General features: G+C 43.2%; 1 protein-coding gene across 7 annotated transcripts in view; it reads right to left on the bottom strand.

Moving 5' to 3' along the window:
* The window catches only part of pard3ab (par-3 family cell polarity regulator alpha, b), a 283,974-nt gene that overhangs the window by 256,761 nt on the left and 127 nt on the right, over positions 1–27,086 (bottom strand). For all 7 annotated transcript variants that reach the window (XR_008563780.2, XM_015956043.3, XM_015956044.3 and 4 more), the window contains exon 1: positions 26,861–27,086. This exon is cut by the window's right edge and continues 127 nt beyond it. Coding sequence is in view for 6 of the 7 variants with exons in the window: in XM_015956043.3 (XP_015811529.3) it covers positions 26,861–26,980 (120 nt within the window). In the remaining variant the exon portion in view is untranslated. The remainder of the gene's footprint in view (positions 1–26,860) is intronic.

Raw genomic sequence — 27,086 nt, 5'->3', positions numbered from 1 at the left:
AAATGTACTTGGAATTAGGCTCCTCCTAACATAACAAAACTATGCATTTGATAAGTTAAATATTTAATTGTTTGCTTCTATTATTTTGCCATTTCTTCCGAATGGTGCACACTTCCACCGACCATCAAACTCTGATGGGTGTTGTGGCGTTTCAAAACGTCACAACTACGTGAGCACATCAATAGCATTTCACACACATCGGAAAATGTGACATTTACGTTAAGATTCCCACATGCTCGGCAGCATCTTAAAGGTTTTAACTGTAAGCATCAGAAATACTCACTTTCCTCTTGGACGTCCCAGCCTCCTTTGCATCTTTCCTTTGTTTTATTAAATGCTCTGCAGAAGGCTGGTAACCCCTAAACTGCTCAACTCTGCCACCTGCTGGCACATATCAGTAAATACAGTCCTACGAAAATGTGAACTCCATAAATGCTACAGTTCACATCATCAGCTAAGAGGACAACGACGTGGTCCGTAATCGATCAATATATATATATATTTTTTAAGGTATTTCGTGGAAACTTACAACTATAAAAGGATGCTAAAGTCATTTTGATGAGTAACACTGCAAGTAAATACTGTAAATAAACAAATGTTTACGCTACGTTGGTGTATGATCCTGATTTTAATGTTAATCAAATCCTATATTCCTTAACTGATGCCCTAAATGTGAATCAAGCCTCCAAAATAGGCTCAGCATCTGTTTCTGCTCTATCAACAGAAATCTGTTGTACATTATAAATTAAGGCAATATTTCAAATTCAATCACAACAAAAAGCATGACTGATTAAAAATTCCCTCCACTGCCAGACTCCATCAGCTGTTTTCATACAGAAAACCAACATTTCAGCTCATGTTTTGTGGTTTTTCTGAATCTTGACTTCCTTCCGATGGCCCAACTCCTCCAGAGGACGCACTTCTTCACTGCTGGCACAAATGCACACTAGGGTTGTCACGGAAACCGGCGTAGCGGTAAACCCCGGTAAAAAAGTAGACAATAATAATAATCGTCTTGTTTTTAAAAATATGTATTATCTCGGTGGATTACCGTGGCTGTGGTGTAGGCGCGGTGACCCTTACCAGCCACCGTATCATCTGCTGAAGTTGCCGGCGGCTCATGCGCACTTTGTTGTTTACAACCAAAACTTTCTTGAAGCTAAAGCTGAAATAATGGCCAAAGGAGGAGACGGCAGCACTCAGGACATTTATTATCCCTCTAAGAAGACAAAGTGGGAAGTACGGGCATTTTTTGGATATTTGAAGAATGCCGAGGGACAGTTGATAGAAGACGGCTATCCTGTTTGCAGCACGTGCAGAAAAAGTGTCTGTGAAAGGCAGCAACGCTTCAAATCTCATGACACATCTGCATGACCATCACCCACAACTCTACAGTCAACGCAAGGCAAGCTAACGTTAGCGTTTTAGCTCAAATGCGTGATCCGAAGATTTGGGTTGAGGGAGAATGCAACGAGTCGCTATATAAAGCAGCCACAGCGCCGCTACCTGCATATAAACCGTGTCGCGGACACCCCCATGTTGAAATGACGCTATGCATTACGGGGCTCCCAGGGGCAGATAAGAGTTGGTCTCTCTCGGAGAATAATTATGAATTTAACAATGATTACTAGTTTTCTTGTCCGGGGATTGGACCGCCAAGGCTCCCGCCTTGGTCTGCCACCCGATTCACATTGCACCGGACCCTTCATGTTCCTCCTGCAGGTGGTGGGTCCACAGTTGGACGAGCCCATGTATCCGGTTCGGGCTGGGCCCGGCCGGGCCCCATGGGCGAAAGCCCGGCCACCAGGCGCTCGCTCACGGGCCCCAACCCCAGGCCTGGCTCCAGGGTGGGACCCCGGTAACCCTCCGGGCCGGGTACTCCGACTCTTCGTTTTCACCGCCATGAAAGATCCTTCGAACCGTTCTTTGTCTCACCCTTCACCTAAGACCAATTTGTCATGGGAGACCCTACCAGGGGCACTAAGTGCCCCAGACAACATAGCTCCTAGGATCATTAGGGCACTCAAACTCCTCCACCACGATAAGGTGACGGCTCCAAAGAGGTTCTGGCAAACTGTCCGGCGCCTCAGGAGAGGAAGGCAGCAACTCGCTCACACTGTTTACAGTGGGGATGGGGAGCTGCTGACGTCAACTGAGGCTATAGTCGGACGGTGGAAGGAATACTTTGAGGAGCTCCTCAATCCCACCAATGCGCATTCCGAGGAGGAACCAGAGCTGGGAGGCCTGGGGATGGACTGTCCGATCTCGGGGGCAGAAGTTGCTGAGGTAGTCAAACAACTACACAGCGGCGGAGCCCCGGGGGCGGATGAGGTTCGTCCTGGGTATCTCAAGGCTATGGATGTTGTAGGGCTGTCATGGTTGACACGTCTCTACAACATTGCGTGGTCATCGGGGGCAGTTCCTAGGGAGTGGCAGACCGGGGTGGTGGTCCCCATCTTTAAGAAGGGTGACCTGAGGGTGTGTTCCAACTATAGGGGGATCACACTCCTCAGCCTCCCTGGAAAGGTCTACGCCAAGGTACTGGAGAGGAGGGTCCGATCGATAGTTGAATCTCAGATAGAGGAGGAGCAATGTGGTTTTCGTCCTGGCCGTGGAACTGTGGACCAGCTCTATACCCTTGCAAGGGTGATGGAGGGGGCATGGGAGTTTGCCCAACCAATCCACATGTGCTTTGTGGATTTGGAGAAGGCTTATGACCGTGTCCCCAGGGGCACCCTGTGGGGGACGCTCCAGGAGTATGGGGTGGGTGGCTTTCTGTTAAGGGCCATTCAGTCCCTTTACCAGAGGAGCGTGAGTTTGGTCCGCATAGCCGGTAGTAAGTCGGACCTGTTCCCAGTGAGGGTTGGACTCCGCCAGGGCTGCCCTTTGTCACCGGTTCTGTTCATCACTTTTATGGACAGAATTTCTAGACGCAGCCGTGGTGTGGAGTGTGTCGAGTTTGGTGGCAGGAGAATCTCGTCTCTGCTTTTTGCGGATGATGTGGTCCTCCTAGCTTCATCCAGCTCTGACCTTCAGCTCTTGCTGGGTAGGTTCGCGGCCGAATGTGAAGCGGCTGGGATGAGGATCAGCACCTCCAAATCTGAGACCATGGTTCTCGACCGGAAAAGGGTGGCTTGCCACCTCCGGGTCGGGGGAGAGGTCCTACCTCAAGTGGAGGAGTTTAAGTATCTCGGGGTCTTGTTCACGAGTGAGGGTAGGAGGGATCGGGAGATCGACAGGCGGATTGGTTCGGCGTCTGCAGTGATGCGGACGCTGAGCCGATCTGTCGTGGGGAAGAGGGAGCTGAGCCAGAAAGCCAGGCTCTCGATTTACCGGTCGATCTACGTCCCAATCCTCACCTATGGTCATGAGCTTTGGGTAATGACCGAAAGAACGAGATCGCGGATACAAGCGGCCGAAATGAGTTTCCTCCGTAGGGTGGCCGGGCTCAGCCTTAGAGATAGGGTGAGGAGCTCGGACATTCGGGAGGGACTCGGAGTAGAACCGCTGCTCCTCCGGATCGAAAGGAGCCAGTTGAGGTGGTTTGGGCATCTGGTCAGGATGCCTCCTGGACGCCTCCCCGGGGAGGTGTTTCGGGCATGTCCTGCCGGCAGAAGGCCCCCGGGTCGACCCAGGACACGTTGGAGAAGTTACATCTCCAATCTGGTCCGGGAACGCCTTGGGGTCCTGCCGGAGGAGCTGGTGGACAAGGCCGGGGAGAGGACGGCCTGGAGCTCCCTAGTTGGGATGCTGCCCCCGCGACCCGGACCCGGATAAGCGGAGGAAGACGACGACGACAATGATTACTGCCTGATGACATTTTCCCACATCTGCAAAGCTCACTGGAAGGACACAAACCGAGGACAATATTTTCCTGATATACTCAAGTAAGGGTAAAAAAGTATCTGATTAGAAGGCTACTTGAGTACTGAGTATCATCTGATCTAGTATTTTTAAAATTATGACAAACAGACAAAAAATAAGAAGTTATGGGCAAATATTGGTATTTTAAAGACTAAGGGGGAAAAATGTAAACAAATAAACAACATAATTACAACAAAATAACAAATTTTAGGCAAAATTTAGACACTAACTGAGGACAATATTTTCCTGATATACAGGGTTTATTTAGTTGTCTGAAAATGTAACACATTTTAAAAAATACTGCGATAATACCGAAAACCGTGATAATTTTGGTCACAATAACAGTGAGGTTAAATTTTCACACCGTGACAACCCTAATGCACACAAATAATGAAATACAGGAAATTTTTAAAAGGCCCTTTTCCGCTGCAGCAGAGTGCTCAAACCTCTCAAACATCTGGTGTGAAGAGTCCTCCTCCAGCTTCAGCTGGTTTATATGCTCTGCTTCAAACAAGAACAAAAACAGTATCTTACTAAAATACTTCCAACGTCCTTTTGTGGCCAAAATTAGACGTACGACATGTGATTTGTGACCCCTGTTTATTCTTTTTTATTTGAAAGCGTCTGAGACACGTTTAACTAATGCAGAGGGAAAGTAACCCAAGTAGGTGAAAGGTCCACCAGTACTTACACACCTTCTTTTATTGTGCCCATTTGTTTAAGTGCTCAAGACCCAAGCAGAGACACGCAGGTCGATAAAGTTTTGGGAATAATTACATTTTATGAAGCAGCCTAGATGAGAGAGCCTATCTGTGTAAAGATGTGAGAAACCTTCACAAATGGGTTTTTAATCTTTGTTTCACTTGACCACCAGCACAAATGTCACCAGCTCTAATTTCATGCTCACACCTTAACATTTATGTTGTAGTGCTCATGATTAGTCTATATAAACTCTGGTAAATCCCAACTTTGACTGACAAAGCTTCTCTACTGCAGAGCTGGATCTTGAATTGTACTGCAGGAGGCAATCAAACAAGTGCAGACCAGCCGTGATGAAAACACACCCAGGAGACTCTTTTATGTGTCATCACTAAAGGAACTTTGGTCCGTCAGTCAAACAAGCTGACGGTGTTGAACTATTTCATAAAATCTAGAGGTATTTAAAAACACTCTAGTTTTCACAAGAGGACTTTTTACTCTTGATATTTGTCTTTCATTAGAATTAATCTAAAATACATTATTTTGTGATTTGATGCTCTGTTGAGAATCTGCTCCTGGCCTCAGAGCCGGATTAACGCAAAGGCAAAGTAGGCACGTGCCTAGGGCCTGATTGGCTGGATAGGGCCTAGACAGAGGGACAAAATTAAAAATAAATAAATTAACAATAAAATGTACAAACGTCCTATGACAGAATTTGTAGATAGGACTCCTATCTACAATTTAATTCAATATTTATTAATTAACTAAAAACAGTGACAATATTTATCTTAACCATAGACTGTTACATTAGCTACGTCACATTAACGCCAGCCCATGACTGTAGCCTACAACTTGGGTGCAAGTAAGGATGTCAGAGAAGCGGTCAGAGTGAGAGAGGGACACAACAAAGCTAGCAGGCGTTTTTGAGTAGGCTAACTTTCACTATGCTTTCGGGTGGGGCAAAACGTAAAAAGAAAAAGAATGAAGAGGAACAAAAAAAGAGACAGCGGGGGGCCAGAGCCAGACCCGGAGGAGACACGGCCCAAAGACGCGGAGGAAGATGCGGCGGGAAATGTGGCAGAAGACGCTGTGGCGCCAACGCCGTCAACATCAGCGCTGTCACAGAAGGACGAGCTGGAAGAACAGCAGCCAGCCAGAAGTGAGCCCAATATAGTGAGCCTCTAGACCCAGAAAGGTGTTAACAAGCTACCCATCTGATCCTGCAAAGTGGTACCAAATTGATGACAGGATGTGCGAGTACTTTGCACTAAACCATCCCTCTCAAAATATTGAACATTTCTCTGCATCACAGAGGAAAAATGGAGACATAAACCGAAGCTTAACCAAGGAACATTTGTTTAGACGTGTTTCTGCTGTGATTGAGGCCTGTGATGCTGGAAGGCTGAAGATTATCCTGGAGTGGAGAATGCTAAATGGTTTCCTTGTTAAGTGTTGCTGGTTTTATTTAAAAAAAATTCAAATATGTTTATTAATGTTCAAACTGCATAACAAACAATAAGTTCACATTCAGAAAATTCACACAGAATGTCTGACTGAGCAGAGGCAACAACAGCCTGAATGAGCTTAAAGCAAGATCAAAACTTAAGATAACGTTTTCATTTTATTAAAATACTTTCTTTTAAGATTATAGATTGTATTAAATGTATACTGTTATAATTTAGGCTGTGTGTTTATAGTTTGTTTTTGCGCCTTTAAACATGCTTCAGTCCATTCAAATTCATCTATTTCTTCTTGAATGTCTTTTCACCATCATGTGATTAATTTGTCAACATTAATAAATGTTGTAAGCTATTGTATTTTGCAGGAAATCGTTTTAATTAAATGTAGTGATTAAATGTAAACAGAGCAAATAAGATAAACATATTTGCTCTGTTTACATAGTTTAATGACAACTAGTGGTTATTTACTGGTACTACTGCCTTAAAGGGACGTTATGGAAGTTTGACAGCCAAAACATGTATAGAAATAATAAATTTCTTCTTCATACATTCTCCTGCAATGCCCTGGTCCTGTAGAATGAGCCCTGGCATTTTTACTGTGATTGCCTGTTTTTCTGTAAAATCACAGAAAAAGAGAGCTGCTCGGGTCGAGCAGGCTGCTTCATGCGTGTTCACGCTCAGGCATAGCTTGTAGCATTTGCTATCCGTAGATTTAGCAGCAGAGAGAGAGGCAGTGCCAACTCAGCGACTTAGTTGCTGTTCCTAACGCCTAGTGACAAACCTAGCTACATTTCTGAGGACCCTTAGCTACTTTCTGTAGAACTTTCTTCTAGATATTTCCTGCAAATTAGCAACAAAATAGCCATTTTCGCTCCGAACCGTTCTTTGGTTTGACGTTGTTTCAGCTGTCATCAACGATATAAAAGTTACAGATACCTAAATTGTTACTGGTGTGTAGCTCACCTTGTAAAATGTCTGACTCTCACGCAGAAGACCTGGGTTCGATTCAGTTTTGTTTTGTTTTTTACATTAATGGTATATTTTTTTACAGTAAGATGCCCAAATTTTTTTTATTTGACACTCGCCGAACAGAATTGAATTCACAGATAAAAAAGATGCGGGTTCAACTTTCATTTTGGAACAATTTTTCAAGCAAGGGAAGGGAATTATCTGAGCATGCAGGAGGACTGACCCATCATAAACCTTTGTTGGTTGTGCTGAAGAGAAAGATACAGAACCAAATTATTTAATTAATTAGCTGTGTGTTCTCCTGTCCTCTGTCTTCCGGGCCACACACACACACACACGGGACTGTCTCAGCTGTTATTTTCGTTAAGGAGTGTGCACGTACAGCATGCAGGCCTCGTGCACGAGCCTACTATTGAAGCTGCCGTTACGCTTTTGGCCTGAGGGGACAATCGTAACATAAAAATTCAAAGGTCCGAAAAGACCCTTTAACAATGGCACTCCCAATGGATAAGATGAGGATAATTTATTAGCATTCAATACAGCTGTGTAATGACGTATAAATTATTAATATCAAAAAATAGTCTGATAGAATGTTTAACATACAACACATGACTTATTTTGGCATTCGAACAACCAATTTCTAACCAAAGACTAGGCTATGTAAAATGTGAATGAACTTTTATAAGTAACTTTGGTACGTTTCAGATTTCAATTAATTGAATAACATCGATGGAGGGGGGGCCCAAAAAATGCAGCCTGCCTAGTGTAGTCCATTTATTTAATCCGGCTCTGCCTGGCCTGAGGCCATGGTCCCTCTGGTTTCGGAGTCTTTGCCTAGTGCAAGTTTCAAGTGATGGTCAGATAGAGCGAGAGTTAGCCTGACTGAAGTGGGTTCTTCTTGCTCCAGTCTGTGGAGGGGAAGAAGGAGCCGAGACGAAAGGTAAAACAGGTTTGTTTACATTCTGACCCACACCTGAGGTAAGCTAAAGTTAGTGTAATCCGTAAGGAGAGGAGCTCCACTATGCAGGGGGAAGTAGTTCCAGACCTGCCAACCTTGTCAAAAAATTTTGAGTACCACTTGTGCGGTGTTTTTTCGCAGTTTTTTGCAACTCCATTGCTTTTCACGCTGTAATCTCCCCATTCACTGGATGGGAACTTTTATACACACGCACACGCACATACACACACACACACACACACACGTGTTCATAGTTCGTATTTTGACTGGTAAGGTTATAGACATTTTTACAGTTCGACCTGACTCCAAAGTATCATCTATTTTAATATTAAACAGTAAAACTCTAAAGTTTCCTTATATAATATTTGTGCTTATACAAGTTACTTGCATTAATTATTTCAATACAAATTAATAAAAAAAACATTTATATGTATTTAATGGTAATTATTTATTTTGTAAATTGCAATAGGTGTTTCTGTTCTCAAGAATGTAATATTAAATTGGCTTAAAGCACATATGCACACATCACCAGGGCTAATTTACTAATTACCTGCAGCTCCCTGGGGGCTTATGTCCACATCATAATTGCAGATTGTGCAAAATGCATGGTGAGGTTGTTTAGAAGGTTGCAAGCATGGCCACTGTTCTTGATATTAGGACAAAAACTTCTGAGACACATGGACCCTCTTTTTTTTGGCAGGTCTGCTAACCAATCCCTCCCTGTCTGCTTCTCCCTCATCTGCCATAGCATGAGTTACAAAAAATGCGAAAAAAAATGGCTGCATGTTTAAACTGTATAAATAATCACAGTCCTCCTTATATACAGGCCAAATCTATCTGCATGGATAAAGGCAAAAATACACACACACACACACACACACACACACACACACAGCTGCCTCTTTCTCTCTGGTCGCAGATTTTTTTTTCCACTCAGATTTCGGCTTGAATATTCAACAGTGAAAGTAATGTTACGCGTTCACATTCACGAAAAGACAGCCGGTTGGGCCCGCTGACACACACACACACACACACACACACACACACACACACACACACACACACACACACACACACACACACAGAGTTTACCTTACCAGAACAGCAGCGAGTGGCGAACCGGAGGGAGAGAGGAGCAGCGGGCAGGACGAAGCAGGGAGAAGGGGGGCGGGGGTGTTAAGCTGGTTAGGCAGGATAGTTTTTCTCTGCTTTTCTACGATGGTTGGCTTAAACTTCTTCACCACGCCGCTGAGTCGTGTTGTCAGACATGAGTACCATACGTGCATATTTGCCACAGAACTCAACTCACGTATCCGCAGCTTTTTGCGTAGTTTAGAGGGGTGAGTCATACTAGCGTAAATAGATGCCAAATTGCGTACTGGCTATGCAAAATGTGTACAGGTTGGCAGGTCTGTAGTTCACTAACCCTAACCATAATACCCCACTGGGTGGAGAAGCTGGAGCTGCTCCACAACTCACTGGATGGTGTTGCTACGAAGAGGATGTCTGGCTGTCTCTGCTGGATCTTCTAAAGTTGTTGCTTCTTTTTAACCAGCACAAACAAATAATTTATCCCTCTAATGACTGTGTGACCAATGGATCCAACACCCAAGGGATTGGTCAACAACAGTTTTAAATCCAACATCCCAGCAGCAAAAGCTTATCAGACCCTGAGCAACCATACTGGCTGACTCAAGTCCTTAATCAGTAACTAAGGCATCGCAGCAGACAGCAGGAAGAGGCTTCCTGCACCGAAGAATGAAGTTCTGAGCCAGCATCACAACTCTGCTCTGCCCAGTGGCCAATAATCATCTGTCAGAGGCAGAGCTCTCCTCTGGTCTGGCCTATATTTGGCAGACAAAGCCTCATCAGCCTAAGTACTAAATTCAATTTCTAGGGACATCATTAATCTACGCTCATAAATAATTTGAGCTGCAGTGATGTGGGTTCTACGGTCCTCTGAGAATATTCTAACTTCACACTCATCACCACCTATCATCATGTTTTTAAAATGTGGGTTTTATCATTTTGAAGTCCATCCCTGTGGCGGGTTCGATTGCTGCAGACAGCCTCTCCCTTCTTTCTAATCCGACCCCAGACGGTTTCTACTCTAGCTGTTGGTGAGAACAAGCTACCTGTGAACAACGAGTTTCATAATGTGAAAAGAAAATTCAATTTTAGGAACCTGGCATGAAAAATCTCAGTGGGATGTCAGATGCAGGAAGAAGAAAGCAATAAAGCTACAACAGGACTCGTACTGGAAGGTTCACATCACCGGGGCAGGAAGGGAAGCGAGGAACTGTTTGGTGAGAATATGAAGTCTTGTGACTCGATTTATTGTCCAGCTTGTTTGACCGGACGATGAAATACAGTCTATCTGAACAGCTGTTTGTTTGGTGTCCTGACATTCTTCAGACAATCCTCACCCTGCCCTCGGGACTCCACATGCCGAGACCTTGACATTTCAGTAGACATCTGTCTGACTGGTGGACATTGGATACTCAACACTGAACTAAAACCAGTCTGCCTTCTGAAAACACACACCACATACATTTGGTACTCTACTGGTGGTTTAAAAACAGTCGGATCCCAATCGTGGAGTTAGCTACTCTGGTTAGTGTTATTGTTGGTTCTAGACTTCAGCTGAACACAAAACTCTAAATAATCCTAAAAAGACAGCTGTAACTAATAATTAGCCATCTTATGCTAATATAACATAAATGCTAACATATAACTCACTAACTCAGTGTTGAGTCATGCTAGCAGACACGTCACCAAGAAAACACATCTATAGCATCACTCCATTTTTATTTTATTAATATGCACTGAAGAGATCAGGCTCAGTGTGTCACATCGAAAATGGTCTGGGCGGAAACAAGTCTGGCTTCTTTCCAATAGATCCCATGTGATGATTTTTCAGCCTCTCCGTTTCTTCAACACATTTAAACAATTTTGTATCACTGCTATCCTCTACCCTGACTCAACATCTTTAGGATGAATTTTTTTGATCATACAAAACATTCAAAATGCATTTCAAAACTGATCCCCAGGCTTGTTTTTAGTATTATAATAAAACAAACAACAAATCACAAGAAAACGTCAGAAAATGGAGAATCTTGTAGTCCTTAATGATCATAAATGCTGTAAAACAAGAGCAAGTCGGGTAGTAAAGTTCTCCTCACTAAAAAAGGTCAAACCTTCTCCATAATTTCAACATAAACAAGACCAAAGAGGACATTGTGCCTTAGACGGTGTTTAGGCTGCAGACCCCCCATGTTTATTATAGGAGAGCTGATGACGACCCAGTCATGCCTGGAGAGTTTAGTATAACTATCAGTTCAGACTCTAAGTGTTGCTAAGGCTTTTACCACAAAACTGAGTGGAGTAAATCCAGAATTCACGTTAAAAAAAGAGCTTCACAAAAGCACAAAGATGAAAGGAAAGCAGTGTTCTTTATAAGAGTGAGGGATCATCAGAAAACTGGTGATAAAACGTTCGTAACACCGTCCCAAAATGCTTTCTCTGGTTTAAAAATGACTACGGACCAACTCAAACATTGTTGCTCCACTTTACAGAAAGATCCACATTAAAACATTCATGCTGTCAAGTTTTCTTGAGGTCAAAGCCTCCAACACTTGTGGTGAGGCTTCACAAAGACTGCCTTCTCTCAAAAACACACCAGCTCTCTCAGCCACACGCCCTTGTTTTACACAACCATCCCTCTGTGAGCAACAACCCAAAATCTCTTTCCTAAATAAAACGACTACGCAGCTAAAAGATGACTGAAAAAGAAAACAGCAGCAGATATTTATGAGCTTCCTGGTTTTTCCTCCGCCACACGGGTTAACATCCCAGGGCTTCCCGTGTTTACAGAAGAAACTCTGCAGCTGAACCCGACACGAGGAAAAGGTGACCTGAAAACACCACCCTGTGAAGCATGACCTCGTCACGGGAACTTGGAGTTCAAGTGATAATTTTTAAAGCATCCATCACCTCAAATATGCCGACGTCACTCTGTGCTTGGCCTACTTCAGTTCCAGAGCGTGCAAAGAGAGCGGTTAGCTTTGATAATTAGGGTGCAAATGCTTTTATAACTGGAACCGCAAAAAAGGCCCGCTGTCATCTTTAATCCCTTATTATCTGGTCAAGAGTTCAGCAAGGAAAGCTTTGCCATGCTCTCTGTTGCACGCTTTTTCTAAGCACAAGATCATCTGCAGAAATGCATCTGTGTGGATACGAGTTTGGGATTATGCAGCTTTTCCGTACGCCGTATGTTCCAGCGTTATGCAATGACATCACACAGGTCATTGATGAGGTTGATTGTCCTCTTTAAAAGCCGGAAGTAGAGACGAGTTTAGGTGAGTCTTCAAAATGTGAAAGAAACTCTGAGCCACCATTAGACGTGCCATTTTAAAGGGACTAAAATCAAGTCTTTATTACGCTACGGTGCAAGGTTCACACACATCAGGTCTGTCATCGTCCTCCTTTACATCTAAAATATCCTACAGACATAAATGCAGAAGGTGTGAAGTCTTAAGGGGTTGCTCTTCCTGTCCCAACTCCTAAACAGTCATTAAGAGGCATCTGAGGAGTACCCTAACCCACGTCCGGCGAGGGAAAGGATTTACATCAACCGTCCATTTTGGGCCTTTCTTCAAGCTGTTTACATTCCTCTAGAGGAAAGAGTGCTCAGGCTGAAACAACAAGGATTTATAAAAAGGAACCATTTTGACCTTTAATTGTGATGCAGGAACATCAGAGCTGGAGGATCCATGTTTGTGATTTTTAAACATCCCAGTAGAAGCCACACACAGAGACAAGTTTGTAAAAACCGTACGAGCATCCCAGCCGGCTGCGAGGCCAGCTGAGCGAGTCCTACATGTATTTCACTGGCGGACACTAGGGCTGTCGCGATTGAGGAATTCCCCCTGCGGTGAGTCAGGGCAGCTCAATATTGCGATATGCGATATTATTGCACCTCGTTTTTATTTATGTACTTAGCAAATTTGTTTGTTAATTACTAAACTCATGGCAATATTTCCTTTGAAACATTGTGCTTACACATTTAAAAAATGTTAGAAAAAAATACATGGCCATTTTTAACACTTTATTGAATGCAGATCAAAGGGCAGTAATGGCATTCTCTGACTGAACTTAAAAACAACATTCAGGAGGTTTAACTTTGAAATGCAAATTTGGCTGCAACATCTAACAGAAATAAAAAAAAGTGCCCTACTATCTCCTCGAACAGCGCGGACTTTACCTCTCAGCATGCGCTGTCGCGAGATTTAATCAAGTGCGGTAATTGCGGTGGCACGTCATGCAGCGCGGTGGGTTTCTTAATATCGCGATATATTGTTCTTGCGATTATTGTGACAGCCCTAGCGGACACATCACAGAAACACGGCAGCTTTATTACTTGATGGTTGTTGGTTTCCATCTCTGTTGTTCAGGATCACTGTGGCCAGAGGTCAGACTGGTTCTAGATGGTAGAAAGACAAGAGCAGCTCAGATCAACACCGGTTCCAGCCTGCAGAACCTCAACAGCTACTCCAGATGGACTCCAGCAACAGAAGACCACACCAGGTGTCTGTCCTGTGTCAGCTAAGAACAGGAAACTGAGGATATGATGCTGACAGGGTCACCAGAACTGGACCAGAGGAGACTGGAAAACCCTTCCTGGTCTGATGAGCCTGGATTTTAGTGTCACCAACATGAAAGCATGGATCCATCCTGCCTTGTTTCAATGCTTCAGGCTGGTGGTGTTAAGGTGTTCTGGTCCCACTTGGGCTCCCTAGTCCCACCTGAGCCTGGTTTAAACCCCACACCCTACCAGAGTGTGGCTGCTGACCATGTCCATCAACTAGAGCTGTGGTGACGCATCGATGACGTCGACGGCTCGATTCTAAAGATTTGTCGACATCAGATCCGGTAGTCGACGCACCGCGCCCACTTGTTGCATCCCCAGGAGTTTGTAAATGGAGGAGGAATCTGCCTGTTTTTCCTCTAGTTCGCCCTCTTCTCCGCCTTCACTAACATCTCCACCAAATACCGAAGACCCGGAACAAAGTCCGTCCACTACTAGATTCCTTTCGTGTTTTGCCCGCCTTCGTCTCCCGGCAACGGACAAGAACTTCCGGGGTCAGATGCGCTGCTTCGTCTCTACCGCAGATGTAGAAAATCACCGGGAGCGTTTCTCCCTTCATAAAGGAGCTTCTTTCAGACATTAGGAGAGCTGTTTTGGTGGTAGCAGTCTCTCCTCCGTGCTGGTCTGTTTGCTGCTGGGTGTTTTTGGTTTATTTAAACTTGGTAACTTGAACTTAACGTTGGTCAAGCTACTGTTAGCATTTTCGCCAACAGCTTCTTGCATTTGGATAAGCTGTTACGTTTTGGTTTAGAGTTCATCGTTTTTGTGGTGCAGATCTCCTTTTTATTACATTTAGAGTGTTGTGGGTTTTCGGTTTAGTTTAAAATATCACCTTGAGTTTGGTTTAACTGCCCAGTTTAGAGTTTGGACTTTTGGAGATCCTTATTTTGGTCCAGAACCCTGTAATCTTTGCCCAGTGGGACGTCCCTAGTTTTTTGTTCTTTTGTTTTAATTTCCCACAGGCAGAATTAGTTTTATTATTCCCAACCTGTGGATGGAAAGATTTAGGTTTGTTTTTTTTTGTGAATAAACCTGATCATCATTTTAACTTTTAAATCCCACGTTATTGGCCCTTCCTTTTTTCACACGAGCCAAACTCCCCAGGAAGGGTCGTAACACCACTTGCCTCATGCACATAAGTGACCAAAACAAAGCAGCATGGAGACACTGTCTCCAACCACCTCTCAGGCAGCAGCCTGCACTCCCACGTTCTACACGTCACCAGAACATAACCAACCGCAACATAATAAAAGCAGTGTTATACAAAATGGAAGGCCTGTAGTGTTTATTCTCTTACAGTAACAATTTATCAATTTTTTGGAGGAATTTATTTGAGATTTTTTGGTTTTTATTAATTGTGCAATAGAAAAATAATCGCTAGATTAATCATCTAAATAGTCATTAGAATAATCGACTATTCGATAAAATAATCGTCAGAATAATCGTTTTAAAAATAATCGTTTACCCACAGCCCTACCATCAACTTATGACCACATCTTCTAGTGGCTACTTCCACCAGGACCATGCAACATGTCACAAAGCTCAGCCCATCTCTAACTGGTTTCTAGAGCATGGCCATGAGTTCACTGGACTCCAACGGCCTCCACAGTCACCAGATCTCAGTCCAGTCCAGAACCTTTGGGGTGTAGTTGAACAGGGGGCTCCCATCATGGATGGAGCTGACGCCCTCATGTCAGGATGGATCAGAACCTCTGAAGAACATTTCCTACTCCTCGTTGCATTTAGGAAATGAAAAGCAAGTCTTTCAAATAAATTAAGTACAAGAAAAATGTTGGCAATGTTGAAAAAAAATCTGGTATCTGAAAATAAAAGCTGCTGCAGAAGTAAAAGAAAAGAAAAACGGAATATTCAGACTAAATTTAGAGACCCGTGTACTTCATGATTCCACACTCGGAGAATAATTCATTATTCTCTGCAGGGAGAACAGATCAGACACAGGTCGTGTGCTCCATGAGAAGATAACGCTGAACTGCTGCTTTACTAACAAGAGCTTAACTTCTGAAATGTTAATATACCTCAAAAGGAGAGCAGCAGATTTCCCACCATCTAAGGAGTCTGCGCTCAGCGATTACATCTCAATCAGCCCAGTTAACCCTTCTTCGTTCTTTTACCCTCACTGTTGGATTATTTTAACATAAAAAGTGAATTAATTTAGATTCCAGCAGTAAAGTAACATAAAAGATTTCATAAAAAACTTCAAAGATACAAAAAGCACGGTGGGAAACGTGGATCTGTGTGCGTCAGCAGCTGGATCCGAGGGGCAGAATTCCTCGTGCCCTGAGGAAAACCATGATGGATTCGACCGCTGCCGGCTGTAATCACGTCTCCTGTTTAAAGCTTTTTATGCAACACAGATATGCTTCTATAACAGAATTAAGAAGCATCATCTTTTTTGTCTTTTTTCCCCTGATAACAGACCCCTTTAGAGAACAGCGTTCTGCACCGAGTAGTTTTGGAATATTTTTCCGCACTAGTTTTGTCAAGGTCAAAGTCATCGGCCCGGGAATCATCGGTGAAGCTTTTAATCCTCCTTTGGACTCGTTTTTGGAAGCAGGAACTCTCGTCTGGTACAGCCTGGTGACCTGAGCATCAACTCAATGAACTGTAAAGTTATTAGGACTTTTGATCTGCTGCACCTCTTCTCATGGTGGAACTACGCCCGATGTTTGTCTGGTTCCAATTTAAATAAAAGTGAGCAAGAACGAGTTTCCTGACATCCCTCAGCTGGTTGGCACTGCTTTTAAGCTTACGAAAAGGAGAAAACATTCCTGAGATGGGCGAAGAAAAAAATGTTTGGAATGGAAACATCTCGTGCTCAATATGAACAATCTGCTCTCTCTTTAGATTTGTGGACAGGTCGAGTCTTTTAGACCACAGTGAAGCGGTTCTCGTCTAGTTAAGTAAAAGACAAACAGCAGAGGCAACAAGTGCGTGCTGATTGTTTGTGTGAATTATGTTTTGCCAGTCGAGCTGCATGGTGGTGCTGTTGGTACCGCTGAAGCCTCAGAGAGAAACGGCTGCAGGTTTAAATCCCAGCTGTGGCTTAGCATGTTCTCCCCATGCATGCATGGGTTTTGTCCAGATATAGAAACATGCATGTTAGGTTAATTGGCATCCTTAAATTGTCCCTAGTGTTGCTTGTCTCGCCGCATCCCTCTGATGGGCAGGAGACTTGGCCAGGGTGTCACCCCTCGCCTAATGACAGAGACGCCAGCTCCCCGTGACCCTAGTTTCGAAGGTAGGTGAGTGAGCTAGTGAGTGAGTGAGTGAGTGAGTGAGTGAGTGAGTGAGTGAGTGAGTGAGTGAGTGAGTGAGTGAGTGAGTGAGTGAGTGAGTGAGTGAGTGAGTGAGTGAGTGAGTGAGTGAATGAGTGAGTGTGAGGTTTTCCCCACGCTCAAAGAAATCTGGATGCAAAGGTATCCTTTAAAGTAGCTTTCCGGCGTTTTCCTCTTTCAGAAATAATGTATGAGTTTTCAGAAATCTGTCAAAGTTATAATCTAATCATGCACTGTGACATAATGTAAGCTAGGGCTGCTCAATTAATCGAATTTTAATCACGATTACGATCCGAGTTTTGAACGATTATTAAAACAAACGAGCCGATTATTTGCTCCTCCCACTTGCGCTGCCCCGAGTTGCAAATGAAGCGCTCCTCCCTCAGTGTTGCCAACTTGGCGACTTTCCAACAGCTTCTCAGACCCCCTTCTTGACTTTTTAAATCTTAAAAGTACCTAGCGAACACCTCAGAAACATCTCTGGTAACCCTTAGCTACTTTCTGGATAACTGTCGTCGATATTTCCTGCAGGTTAGCTAAACACTCCGCCTGCGCTCCGGACCGTTCTTCAGGACATTAGGAAAGGGAATGATGTAGTGATGTGTCAGTCGCTAAAGAAACAGCTCTCGGAGCCGACTCCCTGTTGGATTAACCAGAGTGAGTGACACACAACGCACCTGCGGACTCCTGAGCCGCTAAAAACGGCTAAATGTGCGCGTGCCGCGTGCTAAACACACGTGCAGCTTGCCCCGATTGCTGTGAGACCGGGTTGGGGGGTGCAGCTGTGGTTGGGACAGTTATTACATTAACTGATGGACGACTTGTAAATACATAGTTTATAAATAAGGTAGAAATAAGTTCCTCACGCTGATAAATAATAACTAATCTCTCTGAGGACACGGTGCTAGTGCTCCTACAGCATTTTGACATGACTAAATAAATGTTATGCAACATTTTGTGAACATTAATTTATTTGTTATAAATGCCACTGTATAATTCTTGCTGTCAGTATTTGCAAGATATTGGTATTTGGGTCTGTACTGGTTAGACTTAAATGAGTTAAACCAAGGTCTATAGCCCTTGGGTCATAACTATGAGCTATAAGTATATTGGTCTTTTTATACTGGGAATCAGGAGTTATTTTAGTGATCATCTTGTTTATTTATTTTTGTCCTGATTGTGCCCTGAGCAGTTTTATGACTGAATAAAAACAAATAAAACAACATAAATTGAAAAATCGTCCTAAATAACCGAGATCTCAATTTCAGTCACCATAATCGTGATTATTGTTTTTGCCATAATCGAGCAGCCTTAATGTAAGCAATACGACCTTTTCCTTTTTGCTAAGCACACCCCCTGCCCTGCAGAGCTCCGTGCAATAGGAAACTGAGCGCCAACCAAAACTAACCAATAGCGTAGACTACTGCTTATGTGCTTCATATTTAAAGAAGTAACACGGCTGAACTTTACACGAACAAGTCTTTAAAATATAAATGTATGAAAACACAACATGCCATGAGAATAATAATTGTAAAATGACGTATTTGTTTGTCGGCTACAGAAGCACATTTATAAACAAGAAATGTGAAGTCGCCATCTTAAAAAAAACACATCGACAGACTTTTTGCGTGATATGATTGTCAGTAGGGCTGGGCGATACGGCCTAAAATCAATATCATAATATTTTGAGGATTTCACCTCGATAATAAATGGACGATAACTACAGGTGTGCAAAAACAAAAGTTGTCCACTAGATGGGGCTGTCACTTGTATTGTTCATGCGGCTTGTCTCTGCGGTGAGCAATTATTCTCCTTAACTGTGTGGGGAAGCATGGAGCTCTATGGCATGCATCCAACACTACACCATAGTAGAAGTAAAAATTACTGTTGTTTACAACATGGCATTACAGCATTTTTTTAACAGCATCTTTTCCGACAGTGCGAGCCATTTCTCTCCAAAAATTATTAACAACATGTTGATCACGGTGATCTTTGAGAGCTGAATCATGTTTATGTTTATTTATTTGGCAGACGCTTTTATCCAAAGGAACTTACAATTTATAACCTATAGGGCATGTTGTGATCTGTGGGGGAAACCGGAGTACCCAGAGGAAACCCACGCATGCATGGAGAGAACACGCAACTCCACGCAGAAAGGCCGCAGCCGAGTTTCGATCTTGCAGCCTTCGTGCTGCGAGGCAACAGTGCTAACAACTGCGCCACCATGCAGCCCATATCATACAATCATACAAAGGTCTGTATTTACGAACCTCTGCCATACTAGTTCTTGCCAGTCCGCCATGTTTTTCTGCGTCCGACTGTCCGTGTGGTTACAAAATTTCCTAGGTGTGCGGTGCGGAAAGTTTTGGGCCATGCGGAGGCGCGGTGGAGGGGCGTTGTTGTGAAAATGACGCAATTTTGCCGTGCGGAGCCATGCGAACCTCGCAGACGCGTCAAGCATAAACCAACCTTTATCAGGAACGGCCAAGGCATGTGCCAAGTTCAAGTTCTACTGAGGCATCTGTTTTCTGTTTGTTAGTCGTTTAGCTAGCTCAGCAAGGATACACAGGAGGTGCCTTGTAGCCTGGCCTTGGTCCAAAATTTCCCAGAATACACTGCTGTATTTTCAAAAGGATGGCAGATCAGGAGCCGGTAGCTACTTTATTAATAATAATAATAATAATAATAATCAGGGTTTTCCCCAGAAAATGAGTTAAGCCTGGCGGATTCGGTCGCCGGGGGGGGGGGGGGGGGGGGGGGGGGGTATGACGCTTAGCCAGGCGGGTGGCCAAGCAAAGCCTGGCAGGCCACCAGGCTTACAAAGCGCTGTGGGAAACCCTGAATAATACTTCAAACTTATATAGTGCTGTTTAGGACACTCAGAGACGCTTTCATGCACTCTCACATTCACACACTGCCAGTGATGGTGAGCTACTTTGCAGCCACAGCCGCCCTAGGGTGGTCTGACAGAGGCAAGGCTGCCATTTGGTGCCGTCGGCCCCTCTGATTTAAATGTAAGTCAACCAATTGTAGCTATTGGGCTGGCTTTTTTTTAATATCCAAAGCAGTTAGTAGCTTCGATGGCTAGCAGGTAGTAACTTGCTTACAAATTTAATTTAATCTATATGTACACAATTTTAAAAGTAAAAGGCTTGTTATACATTTATATTGAAACTTGTAAACAGGGTCCAAAAGTAACACTGGCCACTCGCCAAATGCGAGTAAATTGCTCCATTTGGCGAGTAGATTTTTGAGCTCTACCTGCCACCTGGCGAGTAAATGTTTGCACCAAATTAGTTATGTTTATCAGTCATCTTCCACGGATTTCTGATACTCCTCCCGCCTGCATGCAGCGTACACAAACGTACGCGAAACGTGAACGCCGCATCCAACGTCATTTCCACCTATCCCATTCAATCAGTTTATCAAGTTAGCCATTAGCTTCGTGTTAAAACTAGCGGTGAAATGTGGCGGTTTTTAACTGGAGTCAGCCAGCCTTCGAAAAGAAAACTCATCCAACTGGAAGAAAAACCACCAGGACCAGTGGCAACCAGAAGATTTTGTGAAAAGTGGCGAACCGGAGACGGCGGAGTCGTGAGACAATGGCTACATTATGATGGCCACGTAGCGTTGCTGCCTTTCACAGACAACTGTCCCTCGGCATTCTTCAAATATCCAAAAAAAATGCCCGTACTTCCGACTTTGTCTTCTTTGAGGGATAATAAATGTCCCAAGTGCTGCCGTCTCCTCCTGCCATTATTTCAGCTTTAGCTTAAAGAAAGTTTTGGTCGTAAACAACAAAGTGCGCATGTGCCGCCGGCAACTTCCAACAGATGATACGGTGGCTGGTAAGGGTCACCGCGCCTACACCGCAGCCACAGTAATCCACCGAGATTTTTTTTTAAAACAAGACTGTTATTATTATTGAGTCTATTCTTTTTGTCAACTTTTTTTTTACCGGGGTTTACTGCTACACCGGTTACTGTGACAACACTAGCCCTGACAGACTTTCAGATATTCTCATGGTGCAGCTGTGTTCTCCAGAGATCAAGGACTATGACCCAAATGAGGCTGTAATGCTTTGGCACAAAGACGGTGTCAGAAGCAGGAGGCCAGACTTCATGGACAGAGAAAACAAGGAGTCTGACTAGATTTCAATGAAAGAGTTCATAAAAACATCTCTAAAAATAAATAAATAAATAGTAAAAATGACAAAAGAGTTGTTTTCCTTATTAATTGATGTTTTAATTATTTTGTCACTCTGTTTGGAATCAACATAATATAGAATAACATGCTTTAGGTAGATCTAAATCATTTAGAATTTTGGCCGGTAAAAAATATGCTTGGCCGGTAGATTTTCATCATCTACCAGCCAACTTGGTCGGTGAGTAAAAAATTTAATTTCGGACCCTGCTTGTACATATAAAATAATACCTCACGTGTCACGTGATGTAAGTCTGTTCCATTTAACTGTTTTCTTTGACCAAGGAAGGACAGTGTCCCCCGTAAGCAAAGGTATCACCAGGTGTCCCAAAGGTGTGTGGTCATAATATTGTGGCTCACTGATGTTGGAAGATATTTGATATTAACCTTTTTGCTATTAATAAACATAGTTTGACATGATTTCATCTGTGAAAAAATCCATGTGGAACTGAGCCAAAAACATCAGAAGTCGTTTGCTTTTGTCTGCAACAGATCAAAGTCACATCAACGACTCGTGCATCAGCCTGCAGGTCTGTAAACAACAGCATCACCTCCTCTAGAGGAAACTGTCAGCCTGAGGCTGTGCTGCACGCCGGTGAAGAAGAGATGATTCAGACACCTCACATCCCACAGGAGGCCTCTGAAACTGGGATAAAGTTCATTAGATCCCACAAATCCACCGACACGCCAACTCACACGTCACTGGAGGGTTTGAAACCCTAAACTACCAGGTTTCCACTGGCTGTTGTCACTTTGACAGCTGCGCACAATAACTGATGGGAGGAGGAGTTTTACCTCCCATTCCAGTCAGATTTCTGAGTTTACTATACAAGAACCCTTATCCCACCATCCAAGTTGTTTTAATTCCATGTTTAGGAGATAGCTAAAGGCCCTCAGAAGCTAAGCTAAAGGCCCCTCTTCCTGCAAAAAACATTCCTTTCTAATGACAGGGGAAGTTACAAGAAGGTCCATACAAACACTGTGGCAGAAGAAAACACCCAACCTAAATTTGGTCTTCCTATTAAGTCGAGCAGACCTAAAAAAAATGTAAAAAAAATAAATAAATAAAAGCGGTGATCTGTAACAGGACATCTGAACCCAAAACACTTCCTGGGACAAGAACACGCAAATGTGGCTGGGTGAAATGAGCTGGGTGGAACCGGAGCAAGAAACACAGCTATAAGCAGATGAAATGACACAGCTGTTGTGTTTTTGAAGTTTTGTTGTGGCTGATGTGTTCAGAAAATTCAACCGAAAGCCTCAGGGGCCTCATTAACAAGACTTCTCCTCCTGCTTAAAACATTACAAACATCAGACACTAAAGTTGTCAGCACATAGCCATAAAATAATCCATCCCCATGCTACGTTATACACAAATACATATATTTAAACAACCTACTTCACTGAGAAACCATTTTTACTTGTTATTTTTTAAATATGGTCGGTAACTCAGAGTGTTTCATGCAGACTGAACATGAAAATAGTCTCCTACACCTATCTCCTGCAGCTTCTGATAGAAAACAGACAGCAAAACTCCAGGATTGGAAAATCCTGACAGATCTACGTCACACTGTCACTTAACATTCATGGACTCACCCATCTTGACTCACGACTAGGGTTGTCACGGTAAACGGTGTAGCGGTAAACCCCGGTAAAAAAGTACACAATAATAATAACCGTCTTGTTTTTAAAAATATATATTTTACCTCGGTGGATTACCGTGGCTGCGGTGTAGGCGCGGTGACCCTTACCAGCCACTGTATCATCTGCTGAAGCTGCCGGCGGCACATGCGCACTTTGTTGTTTACAACCAAAACTTTCTTGAAACTAAAGCTGAAATAATGGTCAAAGGAGGAGACGGCAGTGCTCAGGACATTTATTATCCCTCAAAGAAGACAAAGTGGGAAGTACGGGCATTTTTTGGATATTTGAAGAATACCGAGGGACAGTTGATAGAAGACGGCTATACTGTTTGCAGCACGTGCAGAAAAAGTGTCTGTGAAAGGCAGCAACGCTTCAAATCTCATGACACATCTGCGTGACCATCACCCACAACTCTACAGTCAACGCAAGGCAAGCTAACGTTAGCGCTTTAGCTAAAATGCGTGAACCGAGGATTTGGGTTGAGGGAGAATGCAACGAGTCGCAATATAAAGCAGCCGCAGCGCCTCTACCTGCATATAAACCGTGTTGTGGACACCACCATGTTGAAATGACTCTATGCATTACGGGGCTCCCAGGGGCAGATAAGAGTTGGTCTCTCTCCGAGAATAATTATGAATTTAACAATGATTACTGCCTGATGACATTTTCCCACATCTGCAAAGCTCACTGGAAGAACACAAACCGAGGACAATATTTTCCTGATATACGGTTTATTACTCAAGTAAGGGTAAAAAAGTATCTGATTAGAAGGCTACTCGAGTACTGAGTATCATCTGATCTAATATTTTTAAAATGATGACATCAAACAGACAAACAATAAGAAGTTATGGGCAAATATTGGTATTTTAAAGACTAAAGGGGAAAAATGTAAACAAATAAACAACATAATTACAAAATAACACAGTTTAGGCAAAATTTAGACACTAACTGAGGACAATATTTTCCTGATATACAGGGTTTATTTAGTTGTCTGAAAATGTAACACGTAAAAAATATATATATACCGCGATAATACCGACAACCGTGATAATTTTGGTCACAATAACCGTGAGGTTATATTGTCACACCGTGACAACCCTACTCACGACGAGGAAGGCTTTGTTGGTTTAGCCTCCAGGAAAAAGCAGAGAATTTCTCAGCTAGCAGAAGCTAACCGTTAGCATTAGCAACTCCCCCACACAGCAGGACTCCACCTGGCTTGTGTTATTTTTGGAGATAAGACATCAACATTGCAGAGCAAACAGAGTCAGTGGCAGAGTCACATTGCTGTTAGCCAACCAGAGGCAAGATGTGTGAATATCATGAATAATAATGAGTAAGGGAGTTTCTCAATGTCAAGGAACCTTGCCTTGATGTCTTGGCCCCGCCCCAGTTGCCTAGGTGATACATAAACAGGAGCCGCCAAGATGTGTTCCAATCGGTTCCAATGTTCATGTTCTACCGAGGCGTGTGTTCTCCGTTTGTTAGCCGTTTAGCTAGCTGAGCAAGGACACACAGGAAGTGTCTTGTAGCCTAGCCTTGGTCAAAAATTACCCACAATACACCACGGTATTTTCTAAAAGACGGTGGATCAGAAGCCGGCAGCTACTTCGGGGACAATTTTCAAGTTTAAAAGTAAGTCAGCTAATTTAAAATGTTTTTTTAGATCCAAAGAAGTTATCTATTGTTGGTTAGTTGCTTAGTAGTTGCAGCTTCGGTGGCTAGCGGGTAGTAACTCGCTTATATTTTTAATTTAATAAACATATACACAATTTAAAAAGTAAAAGGCTCATTATATATTTATATTGAAACTAATACATATAAAATATCACGTTATCTCCCGTGTCACGTGACGTTATGTGACCGCCGTGGAAGCCACGGTCACGTGATGCAAGTCTGTTCCATTTAACAGTTTTCTTTGACCAAGGGAGGACAGTGTCCTCTTAAGCAAGGCGACTGGCCTCGCAAGACATCGCCTCGCAAAGCAAGGCGCCTTGACACTGAAAAACACCCTAAGACTCCAAATCTTGCCGTTTCCTGCCCCCAAGTCCTCTATCTAAATTCTACTTCCTGAAACAGGAGCACCAGAGCTTTTTTCCACAGAGATCGACTCACAAGGCATTCATTTATACTAGATTATTCCAAATTTATAGAAAAATAAACTTAAGTATGAGAGCTTTAAACATCCACCAAATGTAAAAGTGTTATTCACTTTTATTATTGCAGCTGTTTTTGTTTTTACTATGATTAACAGAATATGTTGGTGGTGGTTTAGGAGGTAGAGCAGGTCATCCCTTATTCAGAGTGTTGCCGGTTCGATCCTAGATTATTCATAATCATTCTGTCTTTGTGTTCTTGAGCAAGACACTTAAACCGCCTTGCTACTTCCCCTCTGCATAGGTCACGTTGTATAAAGTCATCTACTAAACGCATAAAACCAAAAGATAAAATTCCACATGAAATTTTTTAGCTAGCATTAATTAGTGCTCAGCAATGGTGAGTTCAATGACCAGGAAAATTCCTGTTGTTTTTTTACACTAATTGCTGGTTTCTGATGATCAGATTGGCCGATTGTGTCGAATATTGGTCATTAACAATCACAAGCCACTTTTCTGATGCATCTTTTCTCAAGTACTTTGTACAGTGATGCTGTGTAACCATAACAACCACATCAACTACACAAAGCTGTTTAAAAATATTTAGGTAAACCATTGTTTTTTTATAGAATTCGATTAAGATATTTTGCATCATACCAAAACAATTAACCATCATTTTTCTTTTTTCCATTTCCAACTTATCAATGATTTATCTCATTTGCTGCCTTTAAAACACATTTTGTTTGCAACTCTGAAAATTTTGTTGCAATGCATTGTGGGTGGCATGCAACATCAGCTTATTGTTTAAGGTCATACTTTGCAACTTTGGAGAAAAATGTGGTCAAACATTAAGTTTGAGATGGCACTCCATCAGCAGACAAGCCAACGTATATCGACTGTTTCCACCTTTTCTCGCTTTCCCTCATTGCCATGTTTTATAACTTGAACAGAAGCTGCCGTAGAGGAGAAGTCCTCCATCCTGCACGTCTCTGCTCACATTTAATTATTCAGAGGAGAGGAGCATCCGGTAAAACTTCTAGGTCACTATCATTAAAGCACAAGAGGCTGGCACATGGCAGAGCATCAATACTTAACGAAACTTGAGGAGCTGCTTAAAAATATTTGTACTTAAAAAGGAAAACTATTAAAACGAATCCCTTGTCACCAGTCGCTAACCTGGAATTTTGGCATCATCTCTCTCTGAGACTTTGTACAATCACATTTGTGCACAAACATTTAGGTCAGTTCCATAAATGCTGCAAATTATTGTGTTATTGTGATGTCAATCAACTATTATCAGATCTGCACGCAGTGCTGCAGCTCTGAGTGAGTTCAGAGGTCATCTCCAGCCACCTCAATATCCTCGCTGCTGGATTTATGCCTGCACCAGGAGCTCCAGTCTGCACCTTCACTGACCATCCTGCAGGGCCTGGAGCAACAACTCACCCATCTTTCAGACGTTTTGAGTTTACGATGCTCTATTTTGGGTCATGCATTAACAGAATGGTTTCAGACAATCACATTAACTCCACAGTCAGGTTTGGATTTTTTAATGCCGACTGTTTTAGCTGAATCTCCAGTTGGTATCCAATTGCCCTGAGCTGGACCCTAAACGCACCACTGCTGCTAAGTTGCTAAACTAACCTGCAAAGTCAACAAAAGTGAGTTTGTGCACAAATAAAAGATAAATCTCCATTTTATTGAAAGTTCAAAACCCTCTGCAGACTTTGTTGTGTGTCACTGGATCTGGATAGTTTTTATGGGTTTGCAAACACATGAACCACAATGGCGGTGCGCCTTTCTTTCTTTGAAAACGGCGCAAGAAGCATGCGAGTACGCTTCACAAGCTCCGCAAAGTGCGCAAAAAAGCATAAAGTTTCATTAGCTAGCGTCTATTTTCTTTCTTTCTTCTGCTTTGTGATTGCGGGGGAAGTTTGCGCCATGTTGCTCTCAGCTGCGGAGCTCGGCAACGCTGTTTCCAGGAAAACAAAAGCCGCAAAAGAAAGAAAGCAAGCGGGACTCACCTTGGCGATAGCCTTCTTGTATCTCATGACAGCTTGCTGGATGAGGGAGTGCACTTTAATGTTTCCATCCCCGCACGGAACCACCACCCGGGTCCGGCCAAAGCACACCGTGACTTTCATGGTTTAGAATCCCAGCTCTCCCCCGGGTTCGGAGCCAAACCGAGACGAGGAGCAGCAATCCAAAAGAAGCATCGGGAAGCTCAGAGACTGTCCTGATATTCCCTCT

This window comes from Nothobranchius furzeri, chromosome 11 (assembly GCF_043380555.1).
Source record: "Nothobranchius furzeri strain GRZ-AD chromosome 11, NfurGRZ-RIMD1, whole genome shotgun sequence".
Lineage (NCBI taxonomy): Eukaryota > Metazoa > Chordata > Actinopteri > Cyprinodontiformes > Nothobranchiidae > Nothobranchius > Nothobranchius furzeri.
This window is presented reverse-complemented; position numbering and strand designations above follow the sequence as displayed.